The sequence below is a fragment of the Oncorhynchus mykiss genome, chromosome 5, assembly GCF_057628025.1.
Source record: "Oncorhynchus mykiss isolate SJ-2025 chromosome 5, ASM5762802v1, whole genome shotgun sequence".
NCBI lineage: Eukaryota > Metazoa > Chordata > Actinopteri > Salmoniformes > Salmonidae > Oncorhynchus > Oncorhynchus mykiss.
The window spans coordinates 9,128,864-9,151,520 of NC_143026.1; the positions used below are offsets into that span (position 1 = coordinate 9,128,864).

Genomic DNA, 22,657 nt, shown 5'->3' on the forward strand with positions numbered 1-22,657 from the left:
TCCAATAATAACAACCTGCAACTCCAATAATAACAACCTGCAACTCCAATAATAACAACCTGCAACTCCAATAATAACAACCTGCAACTCCAATAATAACAACCTGCAACGCCAATAATAACAACCTGCAACTCCAATAATAACAACCTGCAACTGCAATAATAACAACCTGCAACTCCAATAATAACAACCTGCAACGCCAATAATAACAACCTGCCAAGCCACCAGTAACAATACTGCCCCTTGACTAACAGAACAGTTCTCAGTCACTTGGAACTGCCCTGTTTCATGGTCCCCCAACGACAATTCAACTGCACCGTCAGGGTGTGTACCATGGTATAGTTTTACGGTGTCGTTTAAAAAAAAAAAATGTTTACGGCGTAGTTCTCTTCATGTCGATTCTGCTTTGTTCTCGTCAACGTTTGGGATCGCTAGTGTTTTTAATTTGAGGATGACATGAGGATTCTCTAAGTCCGGTGGGCATGGGGAACCCTGCTCTGCTTTCGACTGGAGCTGATGCTTCTAAACGACTCGCTCTTTGGCCACTTCAGTTGACCTTAACGTATGTCCCTTGTCCTGTGACATGTCAAAAGAAATACCATGTCCTTGAAAGACCTTGTGTCCCACCTTACTTTAAACACACCATTGTTTGAACATGTGTAGCTGTATTGTAGGACTGCACCTTGCTCCCACTACTCGGCTGTGTGTGCACGTGTTTATGATGCGTGTGTGTTTGCGTGTGTGCGTGGATGCGTACGCATGGTTAGGTAATGTGTGTAATGTGCAATCATTTGTGCTAGGAACTGTTTGAGGATTTCGCTGTGTGTTTGTAAGACAGAAGTGGGGAGCGCTCCCGATTTTTGTTGGGCCTTGTGCCCCACTCACCCCTTCCTCTCTGTTGGGCCTTGTGTGTCTCACTCACCCCTTCCTCTCTGTTGGGCCGTGTGTCTCACTCACCCCTTCCTCTCTGTTGGGCCTTGTGTCTCACTCACCCCTTCCTCTCTGTTGGGCCTTGTGTCTCACTCACCCCTTCCTCTCTGTTGGGCCTTGTGTCTCACTCACCCCTGGGCCTTGTGTCTCACTCACCCCTTCCTCTCTGTTGGGCCTTGTGTCTCACTCACCCCTCCCTCTCTGTTGGGCCTTGTGCCCCACTAACCCCTCCCTCTCTGTTGGGCCTTGTGCCCCACTCACCCCTTCCTCTCTGTTGGGCCTTGTGCCCCACTCACCCCTTCCTCTCTGTTGGGCCTTGTGTCCCACTAACCCCTTCCTCTCTGTTGGGCCTTGTGTCCCACTAACCCCTTCCTCTCTGTTGGGCCTTGTGTCTCACTCACCCCTTCCTCTCTGTTGGGCCTTGTGTCTCACTCACCCCTTCCTCTCTGTTGGGCCTTGTGTCCCACTCACCCCTTCCTCTCTGTTGGGCCTTGTGTCCCACTAACCCCTTCCTCTCTGTTGGGCCTTGTCCCACTCACCCCTTCCTCTCTGTTGGGCCTTGTGTCTCACTCACCCCTTCCTCTCTGTTGGGCCTTGTGTCCCACTAACCCCGTCCCAGTGAAGATGCAGCCTGGCAGCTGCTGCCGTGGCAACAAAGCCAGGGACACAAGAATTGAGGGCCAGCCTCAAAACAAGGCCAACTATTGTTCCCTTTAGTAGTTTGGTGAAGAGATGCAATGAATGAACGGGGTCTTTTCCTAAAATAAGGACTATGTTTATGTTTGCAATTCTGAAGTAAGACACTTCATTGCTGTATCCGTCGTGTGAAATTTCTCCCCTTTTATGATTTAAACACACAGAACTTTTTTACCGGTGTTCAACCGTCAACCTGATCAACCCTGTTGCTGTGAGCTGGCAAACAAAGGGTCAATCCCGACACTGGCTTGGACTCATGTAATGCAAAATGGAGTTTTAATGCTCTTACGTGGCGCTTTGAAAAGGATTAGCCCTCGCTTCTTTTATTTATTTCAACTGAAAGACAGTCGCCCCAAATTGAGTCTGACCACATGGTATTTCAAGTGTTCTTTCTCCTCCCTGAAATAGTTACATAAGACACATCTGATCGGGAAATGGTTCTGTTCAGTTCTGTCACTGGGCTTATGTAAAAGTTCCCATGTGATCAAAACCTTTTTTATTTCGTGTCGTCAGGACGAGGATAGGTTTTTTGTGACGAGGACGGGTAGTGGTTGTGCCCAGTGGGTATTTTACCCATCAGCAACCTGCTGTATGGCTTTGGTGAGAGATCCAACAAGCTTGAATAACTCCCACTCCTTGACTTCCGTTGACCTCTAAGGATTCCATAGGTGTCCACCATATCACTTTTCACCCATCCTGTCCTGTCAACAGTCATTGGTCTTTTTATTTGTTTTATTAACTAGGCAAGTCGGTTAAGAACATTCTTATTTATAAACACGGCCTAAGAACAGTGGGTTAACTGCCTTGTTCAGGGGCAGAACGACATATTTTTACCTTGTCAGCTCGGGGATTCGATCCAGCAACCTTTCGGTTATTGACCCAACGCTCTAACCACTAGTCTAGCTGCCGCCCCGATTAATAAACACCTTTTCTCTTTGGACATAGCCTAGGTCTACCTATCAAGCGTGCCTGAGTGTGAAGGGAGGCAGTTGCTAGCGAGGGAAGCAGGGAGGTGTTGGTGAATAATACCACAGACCCACTGATCCGTGACTGAGTGTGGGACAAAGGCCTATGGTGAGGAGTCCACCGAGGGAGAGAGAGAGAGAGAGGACCCCTCCTCCTCAGGCCCTGTGTTGCTGTCCCCATACTGTCGCTTTGTGATGGTGCACCTCCCTGCCACACGTGATGAGAAGGGGAGAAACTAGGTCTCTGACTGCCCACTCAGACACCCTTTACCCGGACATGCTTTCTGTGTTTGTCCCTCGACCCTAGATGGTCGAGGTGGGGTGAGTGATTTATTTTTTTATGGTCGCGTTTAAGTTCGGTTAGGCTGATTTTGAGTAGAGAAAATAACTCCATGACCGGTCTGTGTGTCTGTGGGTCTCTTTGCACAGACTTTAGTTAGCCAGCTCAACACTTCAGATCAGTGCAAGTCTAGACTGAAGTCTTGTTTTCAATACACTTTATGAGTACCGGTACTTTCAGAAAGATTCTGCAATGCCACTGTAAGATCCAGGCCTTGGGCCATACCCATCAAGCACTATTTGTTGTTCTACCTCCTGTAGAGTTTTGTGTGTGTGTGTGTGTACCTGCCTGTGGGGTTCCCTATGGAGCGCCAATCTTCCTTTCACTGGCCCTGGTTCCATTTATGGCTCACCACTAAGGGAGGGGGTGTGTGACTGTATTAGTGTGTGTGTGACTGTTTAATTTATTTATTTATTCACCTTTATTTAACCAGGTAGGCCAGTTGAGAACAAGTTTTCATTTAGAACTGCGACCTGGCCAAGATCAAGCAAAGCAGTGTGACACAAACAACACAGTGTTACACATGGGATAAGCAAACGTACAGTCAATAACACAATAGAAAATTCTATATACAGTGTGTGCAAATGATTAGTGTGACTGTGTGTTTGGACCTGGATCATTCATCATCCCATCCAGTCAAGGGAAAATGCAACTTCTTCTCTTGGGAGCAATTTGAATGCCTTCCCGCTCTAGCCCTGCAAATAATGTGAGAGAAAGTGAGGTTTGCCATTTTTAAAGACCAAGTAATGAACTAACCAACTCCTCAGTTACTGCCCCAGGGAAAAGCAGGGCATTCTCATGAATTTCATGAGGTGGAGTGGAATGATGATTTTGACTGAAGGCTGAAAGTTGTAGGCCTACCTTCCCTCAACCCCTTCCAACACCTTCCAAGACTTGACATCAAGTGCGTTACTTAATTACAAGTAGACCTTTAGGGTTTGGAATCATCCTAGTGGATGGAATGCGATTCCGTTCTGACTTTTTGATTTAGGTTAGTTGGAGCAAACCAAAAGTTGGTCAAATCTAGTCTATTCATGATTCAAACACTGATTTGTATAGTCTCTCATCGGAAACGGACTGAAACTCCAAAGGACCCAGAATAGATGAAGGCAGGGGAGTACAGAGAGACCAACCAGAGGAGGGACAAGCACAGCATCAGCTGGAGGAATCAAAGGAGACGGAAATACAGCGTTTTTAATTTTAGCACTTGAAGATGGGGCTCTGGCAGCACTTCTGTTCTGGTGCTTTCAACTCTGGCCCGTACATATTTGGCCCATGAGGAGGATGTGTGAAGGAGTGTTTTTTTATTTTTAGATTCATCTTCATCCTCTGGTTCTATAGCTCCATGAATTAACCCCTCTGTGAGCGGAGGATGTTTATGTTGGCTTTGGACATCTTTTATTTTTTTCACATTCACTGTTAAAGTGAACACTTTTTTTTTCAGTTACACATATTTGGACACAGTGGTGAAAAGTGTGTGCCTTTTTTTTGAAATTCTGATTTGCTTTATAATTTGGTAATTTCCTGTGACTTAGTATCGAGTACTGGCTTTAACAAGAAACACACAGGGAAAACGTTACGCGTGTGTGTGTGTGTGTGTTAACTTCTCTTTCAAGTCCAAATGATTTTCCTTCCGGTGGCTCTGTCCCCTTCACTAAACTGTGATGAAAGACTTCTGAGGTGGTGTTTTGAACCCCTCTTGCTGCAGTGTCTTACTTGGAGATGAAATAAAATCTGGCATTCGCAGGTTAACAATATCATACAATTCCTAATGTGATGAGTAGCCAAGATTCAGTAGCAGTTGTCACTGTAGCCTAAGTTAATTTAACTTGTGACTGTTTGCAACGCAAAATAGACCGTTATGAACAGAGCTCAAGTTTCGAGAGAGAGAGATCCACAAGATTTTGCCTAATTTAAAACTGGGCACAAATGGATATCGCAGAGAAAAGCGCTCAACTCGATCCAACACTGTGTTGCTTGCTAGACTAGTGAGGCAAGTACGCCAACTTGTTTGTGTTTGACATGGGCAGGAGCAGGCCTGCAAGCCGAGGGTGAGAGAATGCCATGTTCCCTGTTTGTGTTTGACATGGGCAGGAGCAGGCCTGCAAGCCGAGGGTGAGAGAATGCCATGTTCCCTGTTTGTGTTTGACATGGGCAGGAGCAGGCCTGCAAGCCGAGGGTGAGAGAATGCCATGTTCCCTGTTTGTGTTTGACATGGGCAGGAGCAGGCCTGCAAGCCGAGGGTGAGAGAATGCCATGTTCCCTGTTTGTGTTTGTTCCCTTTTCACCGAGGTTAGAATGATAAACTAATAGAAAATAGAAGCTCTAGATCACTTCATATTCACCATGAGGGCACAGAAATAAATAAAAATCAGTCAAAATAGATGAGCATGATTTGGCCCCAGATCTTTCGCTTAAAAAAATAAATAAAATAATAACCGCTGTGGATTGTTTTAAATCACAAGCGCATAGCTTACAGTTGGGAGGCCCGCGGCAAGAACCAAATGGATCAGGAATGGGCAACTGGCGGCCTGCAGAAATGACCTGTAAAACTGCACATTTATCTCTACGCCCCATGGCAAAATGTGTAGAATTGCAGCAAACTTGATTTAAAATTGCAAAATGTTCTCTCCACCCCATGGCAAAATGTGTAGAATTGCAGCAAACTTGATTTAAAATTGCAAAATGTTCTCTCCACCCCATGGCAAAATTGCAGGAAATTCCCTTTTTAAAACGTAAATGTTTTCTCTTCACTGTCACAAGGGGGGCTGCTAAAATGTTTTGCTCGTGAAGAGGGGAGGGGGGGGTTATTATGTTATCATGTGTACGCAGACTCACGAGCCACTGTTAGTCCCTTATGAGTCCTGTTTTTCACCCCCATCAAAGTTGCCCATCCCTGAAATAGATGATTGTTGAGTTGCGAATGTCAAATCAAGCTTTTATTTGTCACATGCTTCGAATACAACAAGTGTAGATCTTACCGTGAAATGATTACTTACAAGCCCTTAACCAACAGTGCAGTTCAAGAAGAGTTAAAATATTTACCAAATAAACAAAAGTTTAAAAATAAGTAATAAACTAACAATAACGAGGCTATATACAGGGGGTACCGTGTTGAGTCGGTGTGCGGGGGTACAGGTTAGTTTAGGTAATTTGTACATGTAGGTAGGGGTGAAGTGACTATGCATAGATGATAAACAGCGAGTAGCAGCAGTGTACAAAACAAATGGAGGGGGGTCAATGTAAATAGTCCGGTGGCCATTTGATTAGTTGTTCAGCAGTCTTATGGCCTGAGGGTAGAAGCTGTTAAGGAGCCTTTTGGACCTAGACTTGGCGCTCCGGTATCGCTTGCCGTGCGGTAGCAGAGAGAACACTCTAGGACTTGGGTGACTGGAGTTATGGGCTTTCCTCTGACATCGCCTATTATATCGGTCCTGAATTGCAGGAAGCTTGGCCCCAGTGATGACCTTACGGTCAGATGCCGAGTAGTTGCCATACCAGGCGGTGGATGCAACCGGTCAGGATGCTCTCAATGGTGCAGCTGTAGAACTTTTTGAGAATCTGGGGACTCATGCCCTCCTAAGGGAGGAAAAGGTTTTGTCGTGCCCTCTTCACGGTTGTCTTAGTGTGTTTGGACCATGATAGTTTGTTGGTGATGTGGACACCAAGGAACTTGAAACTCTCGACCCGCTCCACTACAGCCCCACTGATGTTAATGAGGGCCTGTTCGGCCCGCCTTTTCCTGTAGTCCACGATCAGCTCCTTTGTCTTGCTCACATTGAGGGAGAGGTTGTTGTCCTGGCACCACACTGACAGGTCTCTGACCTTCTCCCTATATGCTGTCTCGTCGTTGATCAGGCCTACCACTGTTGTCTTCAGCAAACTTAATGATGATGTTGGAGTTGTGTTTGGCCACACAATCGTGGGTGAACAGCGAGTACAGGACTAAGTAGACACCCCTGAGGGGCCCCAGTGTTGAGGCTCAGCGTGGCAGAGGTGTTGTTGCCTGCCCTTACCACCTGGGGTCGGCCTGTCAGGAAGTCCAGGATCCAGTTGCAGAGGGAGGTGTTTAGTCCCCCCAGGGTCCTTAGCTTAGTGATGAGCTTTGTGGGCACTATGGTATTGAACGCTGAGCTGTAGTCATTGAACAGCATTCTCACATAGGTGTTCCATTTTGTCCAGGTGGGAAAGGGCAGTGTGGAGCTCGATTTTTAAAGATTTGTGTAAACACAATGGCAGGTATGTGAAGCTGCTTGCACTAAGGAATGTAATTGGGATTGGGGCTCACGCTCGCTCCCTCAGGGCATTTGAGCCTCTGTCTCTGCGCGAGTGCTGTTGACAACAAGCTTTTCCGCAGGCTTTTTCCAAACAGCCATTAATGAACTTAGTGCTGTGACTGCTGTTACCCAATCTTGTCCTATGCTTAGGTTAAGAATAGGAGTGGTGCAGTGGTCTAAGGCACTGCATCTCATTGCTACAGAAACCCTGGTTTGATTCCAGGCTGTATCACAACCGGCAATGGTTGGTAGTCCCATAGGGCGGTGCGCAATTGGCCCAGCATCGTTAGGGTTTGGCTGGTGTAGGCCGTCATTGTAAATAACAATTTGTTTTTATTGACTTGCCTAATTTTTAAAAACGTTTTAAATGGATGCATGCAATGCTTTATCATAAAGGTGATCGTCAGCACCCCCTAATCTAAACAACTTCCCGCAGCCATGTCTTGTATGCAACCGCCTAAGCTAGGCTTACGAAAAGGAGAAACACAATGTACAATATGACATCTAACATGGAGGAGAAAATGATTGTCCGAAGAAAGTTTCAACTGCCACTGACTGACCCCAATGATAGAGTGAATATTTCAAAACGCCAGAGGGAATGTATCCCAAACTATGTTTTCCCGCGATTGTATTGAGAAATATTACGATATTGCCCCAAATCCTGATTACATTCCTTAGTGCATGCTGCTTCACATTCCTGCCATTAACGGGGCGGCAGGGTAGCCTAGTGGTTAGAGCGTAACCGGAAGGTTGCAAGTTCAAATCCCCGAGCTGACAAACTACAAATCTGTCGTTCTGCCCCTGAACAAGGCAGTTAAACCCACTGTTCCTAGGCCGTCATTGAAAATAAGAATTTGTTCTCAACTGACTTGCTAAATAAAGGTAAAATAAAAAAATTGTTTACACAAATCTTTTAATCACAGCATGGCATTATTCACAGAATACTCCTATATTAGCCCACTTTGTGAAGGAACCAATCGAAGCCAAGTTCTACTGGATCTGTATACTCCATCTGCAAAATTATGCTACTGAGTGGAAAGCACAACTTTTCATCTGTAGACCTTACTACAGGTGTATCGTGGTTGTACTTCTGGAGGTAACATAGGAAAGACGGTTTGTTGACATGCTTTACTTTCGGAACATGAAGTAATGAATGCACTGAGGTTTTCCTTGGAGGGTATTTCCATGTAAAAGGACCCATGAGCACCAACATGTGAAATTCATAGGAGCATGTCGAATTGGGTGACAAATTAAAGTGGAGTCTATTTTTAGGGTATTTAAAAATATATATATATTTATTTAACCAGGTAGGCTAGTTGAGAACACCTTTATTTAACCAGGTAGGCCAGTTGAGAACACCTTTATTTAACCAGGTAGGCCAGTTGAGAACACCTTTATTTAACCAGGTAGGCCAGTTGAGAACACCTTTATTTAACCAGGTAGGCTAGTTGAGAACACCTTTATTTAACCAGGTAGGCTAGTTGAGAACACCTTTATTTAACCAGGTAGGCCAGTTGAGAACACCTTTATTTCAACAGGTAGGCCAGTTGAGAACAAGTTCTCATTTTCATCTGCGACCTGGCCAAGATAAAGCAAAGCAGTTCGACACATACAACAACACAGAGTTACACATGGAATGAAGGAATTGATACATTTCTCGACCATTTCCATCTAAAACATTTGGCCTAAGTAAAGGCTTTAACTTAAATAAAATCAAATTGTATTAGTCACATGCGCCTAGTTCTACAGGTGTACCTACGAGCCCCTAGTACAACAGGTGTACCTACGAGCCCCTAGTACAACAGGTGTACCTACGAGCCCCTAGTACAACAGGTGTACCTACGAGCCCCTAGTACAACAGGTGTACCTACGAGCCCCTAGTACAACAGGTGTACCTACGAGCCCCTAGTACAACAGGTGTACCTACGAGCCCCTAGTACAACAGGTGTACCTACGAGCCCCTAGTACAACAGGTGTACCTACGAGCCCCTAGTACAACAGGTGTACCTACGAGCCCCTAGTACAACAATGCAGTTTAAACAAAAAAAATACTGATAAGAATAAAAAATGAAAGTAACAAGTAATTAAAGAGCAGTTGTTTTCTGGATAAACTGATGGAAAAGGGGTCTTGTTAGAAATACCAGTCTGGACACTTATTCATCCCAGGGTTTTTATTTTTTACTATTTTATATATTGTAGAATAATAGTGAAGACATCAGAACTATGAAATAACACACATGGAATCATGTAGTAAACAAAACCTGGTACTTTCACTTCATGGAAAATAATTCAAGCGACTTCACTTACTAATTTCTCTGAACAGGGGGGGGTAAACAGGCCACCTACCTTGCGTTAGTCAGCCCGGTCGAAAGCCGTGCACGCCGGGGCGAAGGCCCGGGCATAGCGTGCGGATTCATTAGGCTACCGATATTCCATAGGGAATATCGGTAGCTATTCCATAGTTTGTTTTTGCTTGTAGATCAATGACCGTCAACACGGTTACATGCTCAGTTCAACATTGAATGAAAATTAGGTATTTTCGGAAAGTAGTAAGTAATATGAGCAAAAAAATTTAATTGGAATCGTGGATTCATAACATTTGAATCTATTGTCTGACCTCTGGCCTGTAGCTCTCACAGAAACCCACTTCATGTCACCAGTTTGTCCCCCAACACTTTCCCTGGTTGCCACAACTCTTGTTCAACAACAAAAATGCCATCTGTCTAAATCACAATTTAAGTCACTCCCCAAAAAATGATGCAGGGTTGCGTTTTACCCCAAAGTTATCCTACATTTGACCTGTTACATTTAGCCCCACTCTCCCCTATGCACTCACTGGGTGAGTGGTAACGTGCCTAACCATGCTGCTAAAAACGCTGGGTTTAAAATGGTGCAGTTTCGTGCATATTTAGGAATTGAGAAATAAAGTAGGAATGGAAGGTTTGGATCGCTATCTTTTTAACAGAGACTGTTTAAAGCTGCTGTGCTGTGCATTGGCTGCCTGTCAGAATGCAGGTTTCCCTCCCTGTGGCACTGGTAACTTGGATGTGCCTCTGGAGGAATATTTCTCTAGCCTAGAACACACAACAACAACAAGCCGACTAGGTAAATAGATCAACTATTCTACACTGGGGTTGTCAGACTCATTACTCCTTGTGTTTGCAGAGGAAAAGTAAATGTGGATTGGTTCTAGTATCTTCAATGTGCCTCCGATTTATAAATATTTTTTTCATGTTTCATATTTTTGGGGAGCAATCACGTCTCACCATACCAATGGACACCTTTTACGTCTCAGAATACCAATGGACTCATCTTCACATCTCAGAATACCAATGGACTCATCATCACATCTCAGAATACCAATGAACTCACACTTCAGCTCAACATATGTCTGCTGAAAAAGTCCCAGACAGTCTATTATTGCAAATTTTTTTCCCCTTAAGAAAACAAGTATGAGAACACCAACATATTTTCTATTATGTGTGGTTTCACAAGGCCAGGTGTTTAATGTGAAATGTCTTGGCCTCGGGTAGTGTTGGGACACTAGCCGAAGGGAGCCAAGCAATACACATCTATTGTGTCTGTGTCGGTCACCAGACACAATGGCATATGTCTGTACTCCGGGCTCATTGTGAGTAAAGTAGCACCACAGCTAGGTAGAGAATAGTGTCAGAAACACAAACGCACACACACACAGGAGCCTGCGGCCAGTCTCTCCTGTCTTATTAAGACAAGGAATATCTCTAACCCACAAACCCAGATAGTGACGACTTGGAGAACCTTACGCATACTCTGCCCTTCGAGCATTTGTTTGTGTGCACGACTGTGTGTGTGTGTGTGTGTGTGACTGTACACTTGAACACATTTCACATGTGTATGGGTAGTGCTAATGTGACGACTGTACAAACGGTCAGCTCATCTCTTGCCTCTCCTCTCTATCCCAGGTGTGACTGACCCGGTCAGGAGCTACTACTGCCCTGAGAGGCTCTCTGGATCTCTACCTCTCAGGCTGCGTCCCCCATCCCCACCTACCCAGGCCTGCGCTACAGTACCCCCTCCCCCATCCCCACCTACCCAGGCCTGCGCTACAGTACCCCCCTCCCCCACCCCACCGTGGAACTTTGGAGCATCATCCTAGCCTGGAACACGTTAAGACTGCTAAGTGATGAGCGAGTTCTGGTTGTGTTTCAACTGCTGTATTGCAGAGCAGCCCCAGCCGGTAAGTGACCCCACAAACAATTGAGTCATTTTATGTCAGACTTTTTAATAGCGTTGTAGTATAGAACACACCCATTTAACTACGTGATTTAGTGTTTTGTTAGTATGCGACACTCAGGATCTGGGTTAAGTATGTGTGTGTGTGTGTGTGTGTGTGTGTGTGAACTGCCTGTAGTGTCCTGTATCCTCCAACTCAGAGACCGCTACGCCTCAGACCCCTAGCTTCAGACCCCATGCCTCAGACCCCAAGCCCCTAGCCTCCACCAGTGTACCATAGGGCTCGGTGGAGAAATTATCCTAACATCCATCAGACTTTCAGATCTAGGAGAAGGAGTCGTGGGTAGGAGCCGGGGGTCCGTCTTGGGTAGGAGCCGGGGGTCCGTCTTGGGTAGGAGCCGGGGGTGGGTCTGTGTTATGTGGGTGGATTAGGTCTGTTTTAAACACCCAAGCAAGGCAGGAGATGTTACATTTTTGTTGTTGAAAATGTTCTAATTTTGAAATCGTCCCATCATCAACTACAGTACGGGTTGATTTATTTGAATGTAGAGAAACATGCTCCCTCTTCCAACAAGTAGGATACTGTGATCCCCAGTGTGTGTGTGTGTGTGTGTGCACTGTGTTTTTGTACCGTCTCTGTGCAATGTGAATGCCCTCCCTCTAGGCCTAAACTTTAAAATCATTACACATCCCAGGAGATAGCTGCTGTCACATTCTCCCCCCCCCCCCCAATTCCCAGGCTGATCACACACACCCTGGAAACGTGGTCTAAAAATAGATGGAAATGTGTCTCTGATTAGATTCCTCCACAGCAGAAAATCCTTTGTTCTTGTTCTTTCTCTACTATTTGAGGGGTGTCTGGTGTGTGTGTGTGAGTGGTGTCCAGCTGGTCCCCTCCCCCCCAGTGTGTCTGTGTCTCGAACTGGTCCCCCCCCTCCCCCCCAGTGTGTGTCTCCAACTGATCCCCCCCTCCCCCCAGTGTGTGTCTCCAACTGGTCCCCCCCCTCAGTGTGTGTGCACGTGCATCTAGCTTTCTCCACAATAAGAGGTGAGGTTTCCCTCCCTCTGCCTTTTTATGGCCAAAGCATGTGAAGAATCCTGAGCGTTTTTGTCAGCTCTGTCCAAGCCGAGAGTTGATGATTCTGCTAAGTCTGGCCGACCAGAGGGCTGAGACCTTTTTATATAGATTTTTTACCTTTATTTAACTAGGCAAGTTAGTTAAGAACAAATTCTTATTTACAATGACTGCCTACCGAAAGGCCTCCTGCAGGGACAGGGGCTGGGATAAAAATATATATACACACACAGACACACACACACACGTACGTGTGTGTAGTACAAAACACACATCATGACGAGTGACAACACTTCATAAAGAGACCTAAGGTAGCAACACATGATAACGACATGGCAGCAACACATGACAACGACATGGTAGCAACACAACATGGTAGCAGTACAAAACATGGTACAAACCTAACCCTAAGCTTGGCTGACCACAGGGCTTAAACGCTTGTCGCTCTGTCATACATGTAGCAGAGCAAACAATTCGCTCTCTCTTCCCATCTGACAAGACACACTGCTTCACACTCAAATAATTTGTTTATTGACTTCTATTGAATAACTATGTTAAGACTCACCAAAGTCTTCATGAGGATCACGAATCCTGTCATGTCTATAGGTCTTGGGGTAGGCTAGAAAAAGGCCCTCACCTCCTCCCTGTATGCCGTCTCATCGTTGTTGGTAATCAAGCCTACCACTAGTGTCGCCTGCTGATTTGAGTTGGAGGCGTGCATGGCCACGCAGTCATGCGTGAACAGGGAGTACAGGAGAGGGCTGAAAACGTACCCTTGTGGGACCCCAGTGTTGACGATCATGGGGGTGGAGAAGTTGTTTCCTACCTTCACCACCTGGGGGTGGTCCGTCAAAGTCCAGGACCCAGTTGCACAGGGCGGGGTCGAGACCCAGGGTCTCGAGATTAATGACAAGTTTGGAGGGTACTATGGTGTTAACTTCTCAAGGATCGGTGGCAGCATTTGGAATTTTGGATGAAAAGCATGCCCAATTTCAACTGCCTGCTACTCATCCACAGAAGATAAGATATGCATATTATTAGTAGATTTGGATAGAAAACACTCTGAAGTTTCTGAAACTGTTTGAATCATGTCTGTGAGTATAACAGAACTTATGTAGCAGGCAAAACCCAGAGGACAAACCATTCAGATTTTTTTTTTTAGGTCACCCAGTTTTCAATGAGAATCCAGATTTCTAAGGGACTTGCTTGCAGTTCCTACCGCTTCCACTGGATGTCACCAGTCTTTAGAAATTGGTTGAGGTTTTTCCTTTGTGTAGAGGCGCAAGACCAGAAAGCATGCTTGAAAACAAACTTTCTTCCCGTCTTCAATTTTGTCTATTTATTTTTAAAAATACCTAAAGTTGTATTACAAAAGTAGTTTGGAATGTTTTGGCAAAGTTTACAGGTAACTTTTGAGATATTTTGTCGTTGCGGAAGTTGGAACCTGTTTTTCTGGATCAAATGCGCCAAATAAATGGACATTTTGGATATATATCGACGGAATTAATCAAACAAAAGGACCATTTGTGATGTTTATGGGACATATTGGAGTGCCAACAGAAGCAGTTCTTCAAAGGTAAGGCATTAATTATATTTTTATTTCCGCATTTTGTGTCGCGCCTGCAGGGTTGAAATGTTTTCTCTCTTTTGTTTACTATGGTGCTATGCTCAGATAATAGCATTGTTTGCTTTCGCCGAAAAGCCTTTTTGAAATCTGACATGTTGGCTGGATTCACAACACGTGTAGCTTTAATTTGGTATCTTACAGATTTCATGAAAGTTTGATTTCTATAGGAATTTATTTGAATTTGGCGCTCTGCATTTTCTCTGGCTTTTGACCGAGTGGGATGCTACCGTCCCACATATCCCAGAGAGGTTAAATGCTGAGCTCTAGTTAATGAACAGCATTCTTACATACGTATTCCTCTTGTCCAGGTGGGATAGGGCAGTGTGATGGGGATTGCATCTTGGACCTATTGGGGCGGTAAGCAAACTGAAGTGGGTTGACGGTATCAGGTAGGGTGGTGGTGAAATGAGGGTTTTCTTTTTGTAATCCGTGATTGACTGTAGACCCTGCCACATACGTCTCGTGTTTGAGCTGTTGAATTGCGACGCTACTTTGTCTCTATACAGACGCTTTGCTTGTTTGATTGCCTTGCGAAAAACTACACTGTTTGTATTCAATCATGTTTCCAGTCGCCTTGCCATGATTAAAAGCGGTGGTTTGCGCTTTCAGTTTAGTGCGAATGCTGCCATCAATCCACAGTTTCTGATTAGGTTTAGGTAAGATTTTTTAATAGTCACAGTGGGTACAACATCTCTGATGCACGTGCTAATAAAGTCACTCACCGAGTTAGCATATACATCAATGTTATTGTCTGAGGCTACCCGGAACATATCTCAGTCCACGTGATCGAAGCAACCTTGAAACGTGGAATCCGATTGGTCAGACCAGCGTTGGTTGACCTGAGCACGGGCATTTCCTGTTTTAGTTTCTGCCTATAGGATGGGAGCAACAAAATTGAGTCATGGTCAGATTTGCCGAAGGGAGGGCAGGGGAGGGCTTTGTATGCATTGCGGAAGTTAGAGTAGCAATGGTCCAGAATGCTACCAGCTTGTGTTCAATATGCTGATAGAATTTAGGAAGCCTTGTTCTCAGATTAACTTAGATAAAATCCTCAGCTACAATAAATGAAGCCTCATTTCTTATTCACAATCTATGGATTTCACATGACTGGGAATACAGATATGCATCTTTTGGTCAAAGATTCCCTTTGGGGGAAAAAAGTAGGTGTGGTTCAGAAAACCATTCAGCATCTGGTGTGGCCACCATTTGCCTTGTGCAGCGCGTCATCTCCTTTCCATAGAGTTGATCAGGCTGTCAATTGTGGCCTGTAGAATTATTGTCCCACTCTTCAATGGTTGTGCAAAGTTGGTGGATATTGGCAGGAACTGGAACACGCTGTCGTACATGTTAATGCAGAGCAAACATGCTCAGTGGGTGACATGTCTGGTGAGTATGCAGGCCATGGAAGAACTGGTACATTTTCAGCTTCAGGAATTGTGTACAGATTCTTGTGACATGGGGCCGTGAATTATCATGCTGAAACATGAGGTGATGGCGGCGGATGAATGGCACGACAATGGGTCTCAGGATCTCATCACGGTATCTCTGTGCATTCAAATTGCCATTGATAAAACGCACTTGGGTTCATTGTCCGTAGTTTATGCCTGCCCATACCATAACCCCACCGCCACCATTGGGCACTCTGTTCACAATGTTGGCATCAGCAGACTGCTTGTCCACATGACACCATACATGCTGTCTGCCATCTGCCCGGTACAGTTGAAACTGGGATTCATCTGTGAAGAGCACACTTCTCCAGTGTGCCAGTGGCCATCGAAGGTGAGCATTTGCCCACTGCAGCCGGTTACGACCCCAAACTGCAGTCAGGTCAAGACCCTTGTGAGGACGATGAGCACGCAGATGAGCTTCCCTGAGACGGTTTGTTACAGTTTGTGCAGAGATACTTTGCTTGTGCAAAAACCCACAGTTTCATCAGCTGTACAGGTGGCTGGTCTCAGCTGGTTACACGTGGTCTGCGGTTGTGAGGCCGGTTGGACGTACTGTCAAATTCTCTGAAATTATATTGGAGGCGGCTTATGGTATTGAACATTTCAATGAACATTCAATTCTCTAGCAACAGCTCTAGTGGACATTCCTGCAGTCAGCATACCAATTGCATGCTCGCTCAACTTGAGACATCTGACATCTGTATTTTAGAGAGGCCTTTTATTGTCCTCTGAACAAGGTGCACCTGTGTAATTTTTATTGTAATTTTATTTCACCTTTATTTAACCAGGTAGGCTTGTTGAAAACAAGTTCTCATTTGCATCTGCGACCTGGCCAAGATAAAGCAAAGCAGTTTGATACATACAACAACAACAGAGTTACACATGAAATAAACAAACATACAATCAATAATACAGTAGAAAAATATAGATACAGCATGTGTAAATGAGGTAGGATAAGGGAGGTAAGGCAATAAATAGGCCATGGTGGCGAAATAATTACAATATAGCAATTAAACACTGGAATGGTAGGATGTGCAGAAGATGAATGTGCAAGTAGAGATACTGGGGTGCAAAGGAGCAAGATAAATAAATACAGTATGGGGATGAGGTAGATTGGATGGGCTGTTTACAGATGAGCTATGTACAGGTGCAGTGATCTGTGAGGTAAGAGTCTCCAGCTTCAGAGAGTTTTGCCAGTCATTGGCGGCAGAAACTGGAAGGAGAGGCGGCTTTGGGGGTGACTAGTGAGATATACATACCTGCTGGAGCGCATGCTGCGGGCGGGTACTGCTTTGGTGACCAGTGAGCTGAGATAAGGCGGGGCTTTACCTAGCAGAGACTTGTAGATGACCTGAAGCCAGTGGGTTTGGCGACGAATATGAAGTGAGGGCCAGCCAACGAGAGCATACAGGTCACAGTGGTGGATAGTATATGGGGCTTTGGTGACAAAACGGATGGCACTGTGATAGACTGCATCCAATTTGTTGAGTAGAGTGTTGGAGACTATTTTGTCAATGTAAATGCTTTGTTGTGAAATAGGAAGCCGATTCTAGATTTAATTTTGGATCGGAGATGTTTGATGTGAGTTTGGACGGAGAGTTTACAGTCTAACCAGACACCTAGGTATTTGTAGTTGTCCACATATTCTAAGTCAGAATCTTCCAGAGTAGTGATGCTGGGCGGGCGGGCGGGCAGGTGCGGGCAGCGATTGGTTGAAGAGCATGCATTTTAGTTTTACTTGCATTTAATGATCATGCTGTTTAATCAGCTTCTTGATATGCCACACCTGTCAGGTGGATGGATTATCTTGGCAAAGGAGAAATGCTCATTAACAGGGATGTAAACAAATTTGTGCACAAAATTGTAGAGAAATACATTTTTTTGTGCATATGGAACATTTCTGGGCTCTTTTATTTCAGCTCATGAAACATGGGACCAACACTTTACATGTTGCGTTTATATTTTTGTTCAGTTTAGGAAGATGTGTTTAAGAGAAATTAGTTGTACGTTCCCCTAAGCATTGCGTGTGTGGTTCTCTGTGGTGTTCAAGCATGTGTGTCTGTGTGGCATGCGCGTGATTCTGTGTGGCGTGTGTGGGATTCTGTGTGTGGTATACGCTTGTATGATTGTGTGTATGTCTGTGAGAATGAAACTTTGTGTATGAATGAGCTTGTGTGTGAGCATCTCTTTGTCCCAGATTTAACTAACCCTAACCCATATTAGACTAAATTGCTAAAACAGGCATTGCACTTCTGATGAGCGGTGATGGGGAGGCCTATATAAATTAGACCATCCAGTACGGAGAAGAGCGCCTGAGGACTTCCTCACGTGAACACTTTCCCCATCTACACCCAGAGCACTAGTGTGTCCTCATTCCGGATGCATAGCATTAGGCCACATCTAGCTTAATCATTCCCGGGATGTATAGCAAGAGGCCACATCTAGCTTAATCATTCCGGGATGCATAGCAATAGGCCACACCTAGCTTAATCATTCCAGGATGCATAGCAATAGGCCACACCTAGCTTAATCATTCCGGGATGCATAGCAATAGGCCACATCTAGCTTAATCATTCCAGGATGCATAGCAATAGGCCACATCTAGCTTAATCATTCCAGGATGCATAGCAATAGGCCACATCTAGCTTAATCATTCCGGGATGCATAGCAATAGGCCACATCTAGCTTAATCATTCCGGGATGCATAGCAATAGGCCACATCTAGCTTAATCATTCCGGGATGCATAGCAATAGGCCACATCTAGCTTAATCATTCCGGGATGCATAGCAATAGGCCACATCTAGCTTAATCATTCCGGGATGCATAGCAATAGACCACATCTAGCTTAATCATTCCGGGATGCATAGCAATAGGCCACATCTAGCTTAATCATTCCGGGATGCACAGCAATAGGCCACATCTAGCTTAATCATTCCCAGGATGCACAGCAATAGGCCACATCTAGCTTAATCATTCCCAGGATGCATAGCAATAGGCCACATCTAGCTTAATCATTCCAGGATGCATAGCAATAGGCCACATCTAGCTTAATCATTCCAGGATGCATAGCAATAGGCCACATCTAGCTTAATCATTCCAGGATGCATCGCAATAGGCCACATCTAGCTTAATCATTCCGGGATGCATAGCAATAGGCCACATCTAGCTTAATCATTCCGGGATGCATAGCAATAGGCCACATCTAGCTTAATCATTCCGGGATGCATAGCAATAGGCCACATCTAGCATTCTCTCCACATTTTATAACTGTTGTATTGTTTTATGATAGTCATGGTCATTTTAACAGGCTCTTTTATCCAAAGCCATTTCCAGTAAACTATGTGGTGCTTGTGGGATTCAACCCTGGTGTTGCCACTTGCCAGGCTCTGTGGGAACTGAATGATCAGTAGTGTGTTAATGGAAATATAAAGGCCTACATCATGCTGTTCATCCCAATAGCTTAGTGCTCTACACTGCCTTAAAGTATTCACACCTCTTTTTCCCCCAAAAAAATCTATTTTGTGTCACTGGCCTACACACAATACCCCATAATGTCAAAAGTGGAATTATGTTTTTAAAATGAAAAGCTGAAATATCTTTAGTCATTAAGTATACAACAGAATGTTGCCGGAGGAGATGGCTGCCGTTTTTCGGGCTCTTAACCAATTGTGCTATTGTGTGTGTGTGTTTCGCATTATTTGTAACTTATTTTGTACATCATATTTCTGCCACTGTCTCTAATGACCGAAAATAGCTTCTGGATATCAGGACAGTGTTTACTTGCCTTGTTCTGGACGAAGATTATTTTCTTTAACGAGTCGGATGCAAAGGATTTACTTCAGACACCCGACAAGGCCAACATCCCCGTCATTCACAGGAGAAAGAGAGGGAGATATCGGGGACGTGGGTCGCGGTGCCTTGTAAGGATAGGACGCACAGTCATTGGATAACAAAATAGACGAGCTACGATTTATGAATATCCTGTAATATCTTATGTTTCTCCGAGTCTTGGCTGAACGACAACATGGATAACATACAGCTGGCGGTGTTTACGCTGCATCAGCAAGAACAGCTGGCTCCGGTAAGACGAGGGGTGGCGGTCTGTGTATATTTGTAAACCGCTGGTGCACAAAATCTAATATTAAGGAAGTCTCGAGGTATTGCTCACCTGAGGTAGAGTATCTCATAAGTTGTAGACCACACTATTTGCCAAGAGTTGTCATCTATATTCTTCGTAATTGTCGATCTACCACCGATGCTGGCACTAAGTCTGCACTCAATGAGCTGTTTAAAGCCATAAGCAAACAGGAAAATGCTCATCCAGAGGCGGCGCTCCTAAGTGCCTGGGACTTTAATGCAGAGAAACTTAAATCCGTTTTACCTCATTTCTACCAGCATGTCACATGTGCAACCAGAGGGGAAAAAAACTCTAGACAACCTTTATTCCACACACAGAGACGCATACAAAGCCCTCCATTTGGCAAATCTGACCATAATTCTATCTTCCTGATTCCTGCTTACAAGCAGAAAGTAAAGCAGGAGGCACAGGTGACTCTGTAAATAAAGAAGTGGTCAGAGGACGCAGAAGCTAAGCTACAGGACTGTTTTGTTAGCACAGACTGGAATATGTTCCGGGATTCTTCCGATGGCATTGAGGAGTACACCACATCAGTCGCTGGCTTCATCAGTAAGTGCATCGATGACATCGTCCCCACGGTGACAGTACATACATACCCCAAACAGAAACAAAGGATTACAGGCAATATCCGCACTGAGCTAAAGGGTGGAGCTGCCGCTTTCAAGGAGCTGGACTCTAACCCGCATGCTTATAAGAACTCCCGCTATGCCCTCCGACGAACCATCAAACAGGCAAAGCGTCAATACAGGACTAAGATTGAATCGTACTACACCGGTTCCGACGCTTGTCACATGTGACGGGGCTTGCAAGCTATTACAAACTACAAAGGTAAGCACAGCCGCGAGCTGCCCAGTGACGCAAGCATACCAGACGAGCATGCATGAGAGCATCAGCTGTTCTGGACGACTGTGTGATCACGCTCTCCGTAGCCGACGTGAGTAAGACCTTTTAAACAGGTCAACATTCACAAGGCTGCGGGGCCAGACGGATTACCAGGACGTGTACTCCGAGCATGCGCTGACCAACTGGCAAGTGTCTTCACTGACATTTTCAAACTCTCCCTGACCTGAGTCTGTAATACCAACATGTTTCAAGCAGACCACCATAGTCCCTGTTCCCAAGAACACGAAGGTTACATGTCTAAATGACTTCCGACCCATAGCACTCACGTCTGTAGCCGTGAAGTGCTTTGAAAGGCAGGTCATGGGTCACATCAACACCATTATCCCAGAAACCTTAGACCCACTCCAATTTGCCGTACCGCCCCAACAGATCCACGGATGATGCAATCTCTATTGCACTCCACACTGCCCTTTCCCACCTGTACAAAAAGAACACCTATTTGAGAATGCTATTCATTCACTACAGCTCAGCGTTCAAACCATAGTGCCCTCAAAGCTCATCACTAAGCTAAGGACCCTGGGACTGAATGCCTTGATGTGCAACTGGATTCTGGACTTCCTGATGGGTCGCCCCCAGGTGGTAAGGGTAGGTAACAGCACATCTGCCACATTGATCCTCAACACTGGAGCCCCTGAGAGGTGTATACTTAGACCCCTCCTGTACTCCCTGTTCACCCATGACTGCATGGCCAGGCACGACTCCAACACCAAGTTTGCTGTCGACACAACAGCCTGATCACCGACAACTATGAGAGAGCCTATAGGGAGGAAGTCAGAGACCTGGCCAATTGGTGCCATGACAACAACCTCTCCCTCAACGTGATCAAGACAAAGGAGATGATTGTGGACTACAGGAAAAGGAGGACCGAGCACGCCTCCATTCTCTTAGACGGGAGCGGAGTGGAGCAAATTGAGAGCTTCAAGTTCCTCGGTGTCCACATCTCCAACGAATTATCATGGTCCAAACATACCAAGACAGTCATGAATAGGGCACGACAAAGCCTATTCCCCCTCAGGAGACTGAAAAGATTTGTCATGGGTCCTCAGATCCTCAAAAAGGTTCTGCAGCTGCACCATCGAGAGAATCTGGTTGCATCACAGCCTGGAATGGCAACTTCTCAGCCTCCGACCACAAGGCACTACAGAGGGTAGTGTGTACGGCCCAGTCATCACAGGGACCAAGCTTCCTGCCATCCAGGACCTCTATATCAGGCGATGTCAGAGGAAGGCCCTAAAAATTGTCAGACTCCAGCCACCCTAGTCATAGACTGTTCTCTCTGCTACCGCACGGCAAGCGGTACCGGAGCACCAAGTTTACGTCCAAAAGGCTTCTTAACAGCTTCTACGCCCAAGCCATAAGACCCCTGAACAGCTAATCAAATGACTACCCAGACTATTTGCATTGTCCCACCCTCTCTTTTATGCTGCTGCTTCTCTCTGGTTATTATCTATGCATAGTCACTTTAATAACTCTACCTACATGTACATGTTACCTCGACTAATCTGTGCCCCCACACATTGACTCTGTACCGGCACCCCCTGTATATAGCATCGCTACTATTATTTTACTGCTGCTCTTTAATTATTTATTTTTCTTTTTTTACATATCTATTTTTTTAATTACCACTTATTTTTCTTAACTGCGTTGTTGGTTAAGGGCTTGTAAGCATTTCACTGTAAGGTTGTATTCTGTTGTATTCGGCGCATGTGACAAATAATTTGATTTAGATTTTTTTCAACCCCTTTATTATGGCAAGCCTAAATAAGTTAATAAGTAAAAGTGTGCTTAACAAGTCACATAATTAGTTGCATGGACTCACTCTTCGTGCAATAATAGTTTTTAACATGATAACATTTTGAATGACTACACATCTCTGTACCTCACACATAATTATCTGTAAGGTCCCTCAGTCAAGCAGTGCATTTCAAACACAGTTTCAACCACAAAGACCCAGGGAGGTTTTCCAATGCCTCACAAAGAAGGGCACCTATTGGTAGATAGGTTTTTAAAAAATGAAGCAGATATTGAATATCCCTTTGAGC

The 22,657-nt window shown here is 45.0% G+C and overlaps 1 protein-coding gene across 1 annotated transcript in view; it reads left to right on the forward strand.

Annotated features, from left to right (window-relative positions):
- The window catches only part of cdc42se2 (CDC42 small effector 2), a 73,833-nt gene that overhangs the window by 35,411 nt on the left and 15,765 nt on the right, over positions 1 to 22,657 (forward strand). The window contains exon 2 of the mRNA XM_036976700.2: positions 11,153 to 11,427. Within this exon, the coding sequence (XP_036832595.1) occupies positions 11,374 to 11,427 (54 nt within the window). The 5' untranslated portion in view covers positions 11,153 to 11,373. The remainder of the gene's footprint in view (positions 1 to 11,152; positions 11,428 to 22,657) is intronic.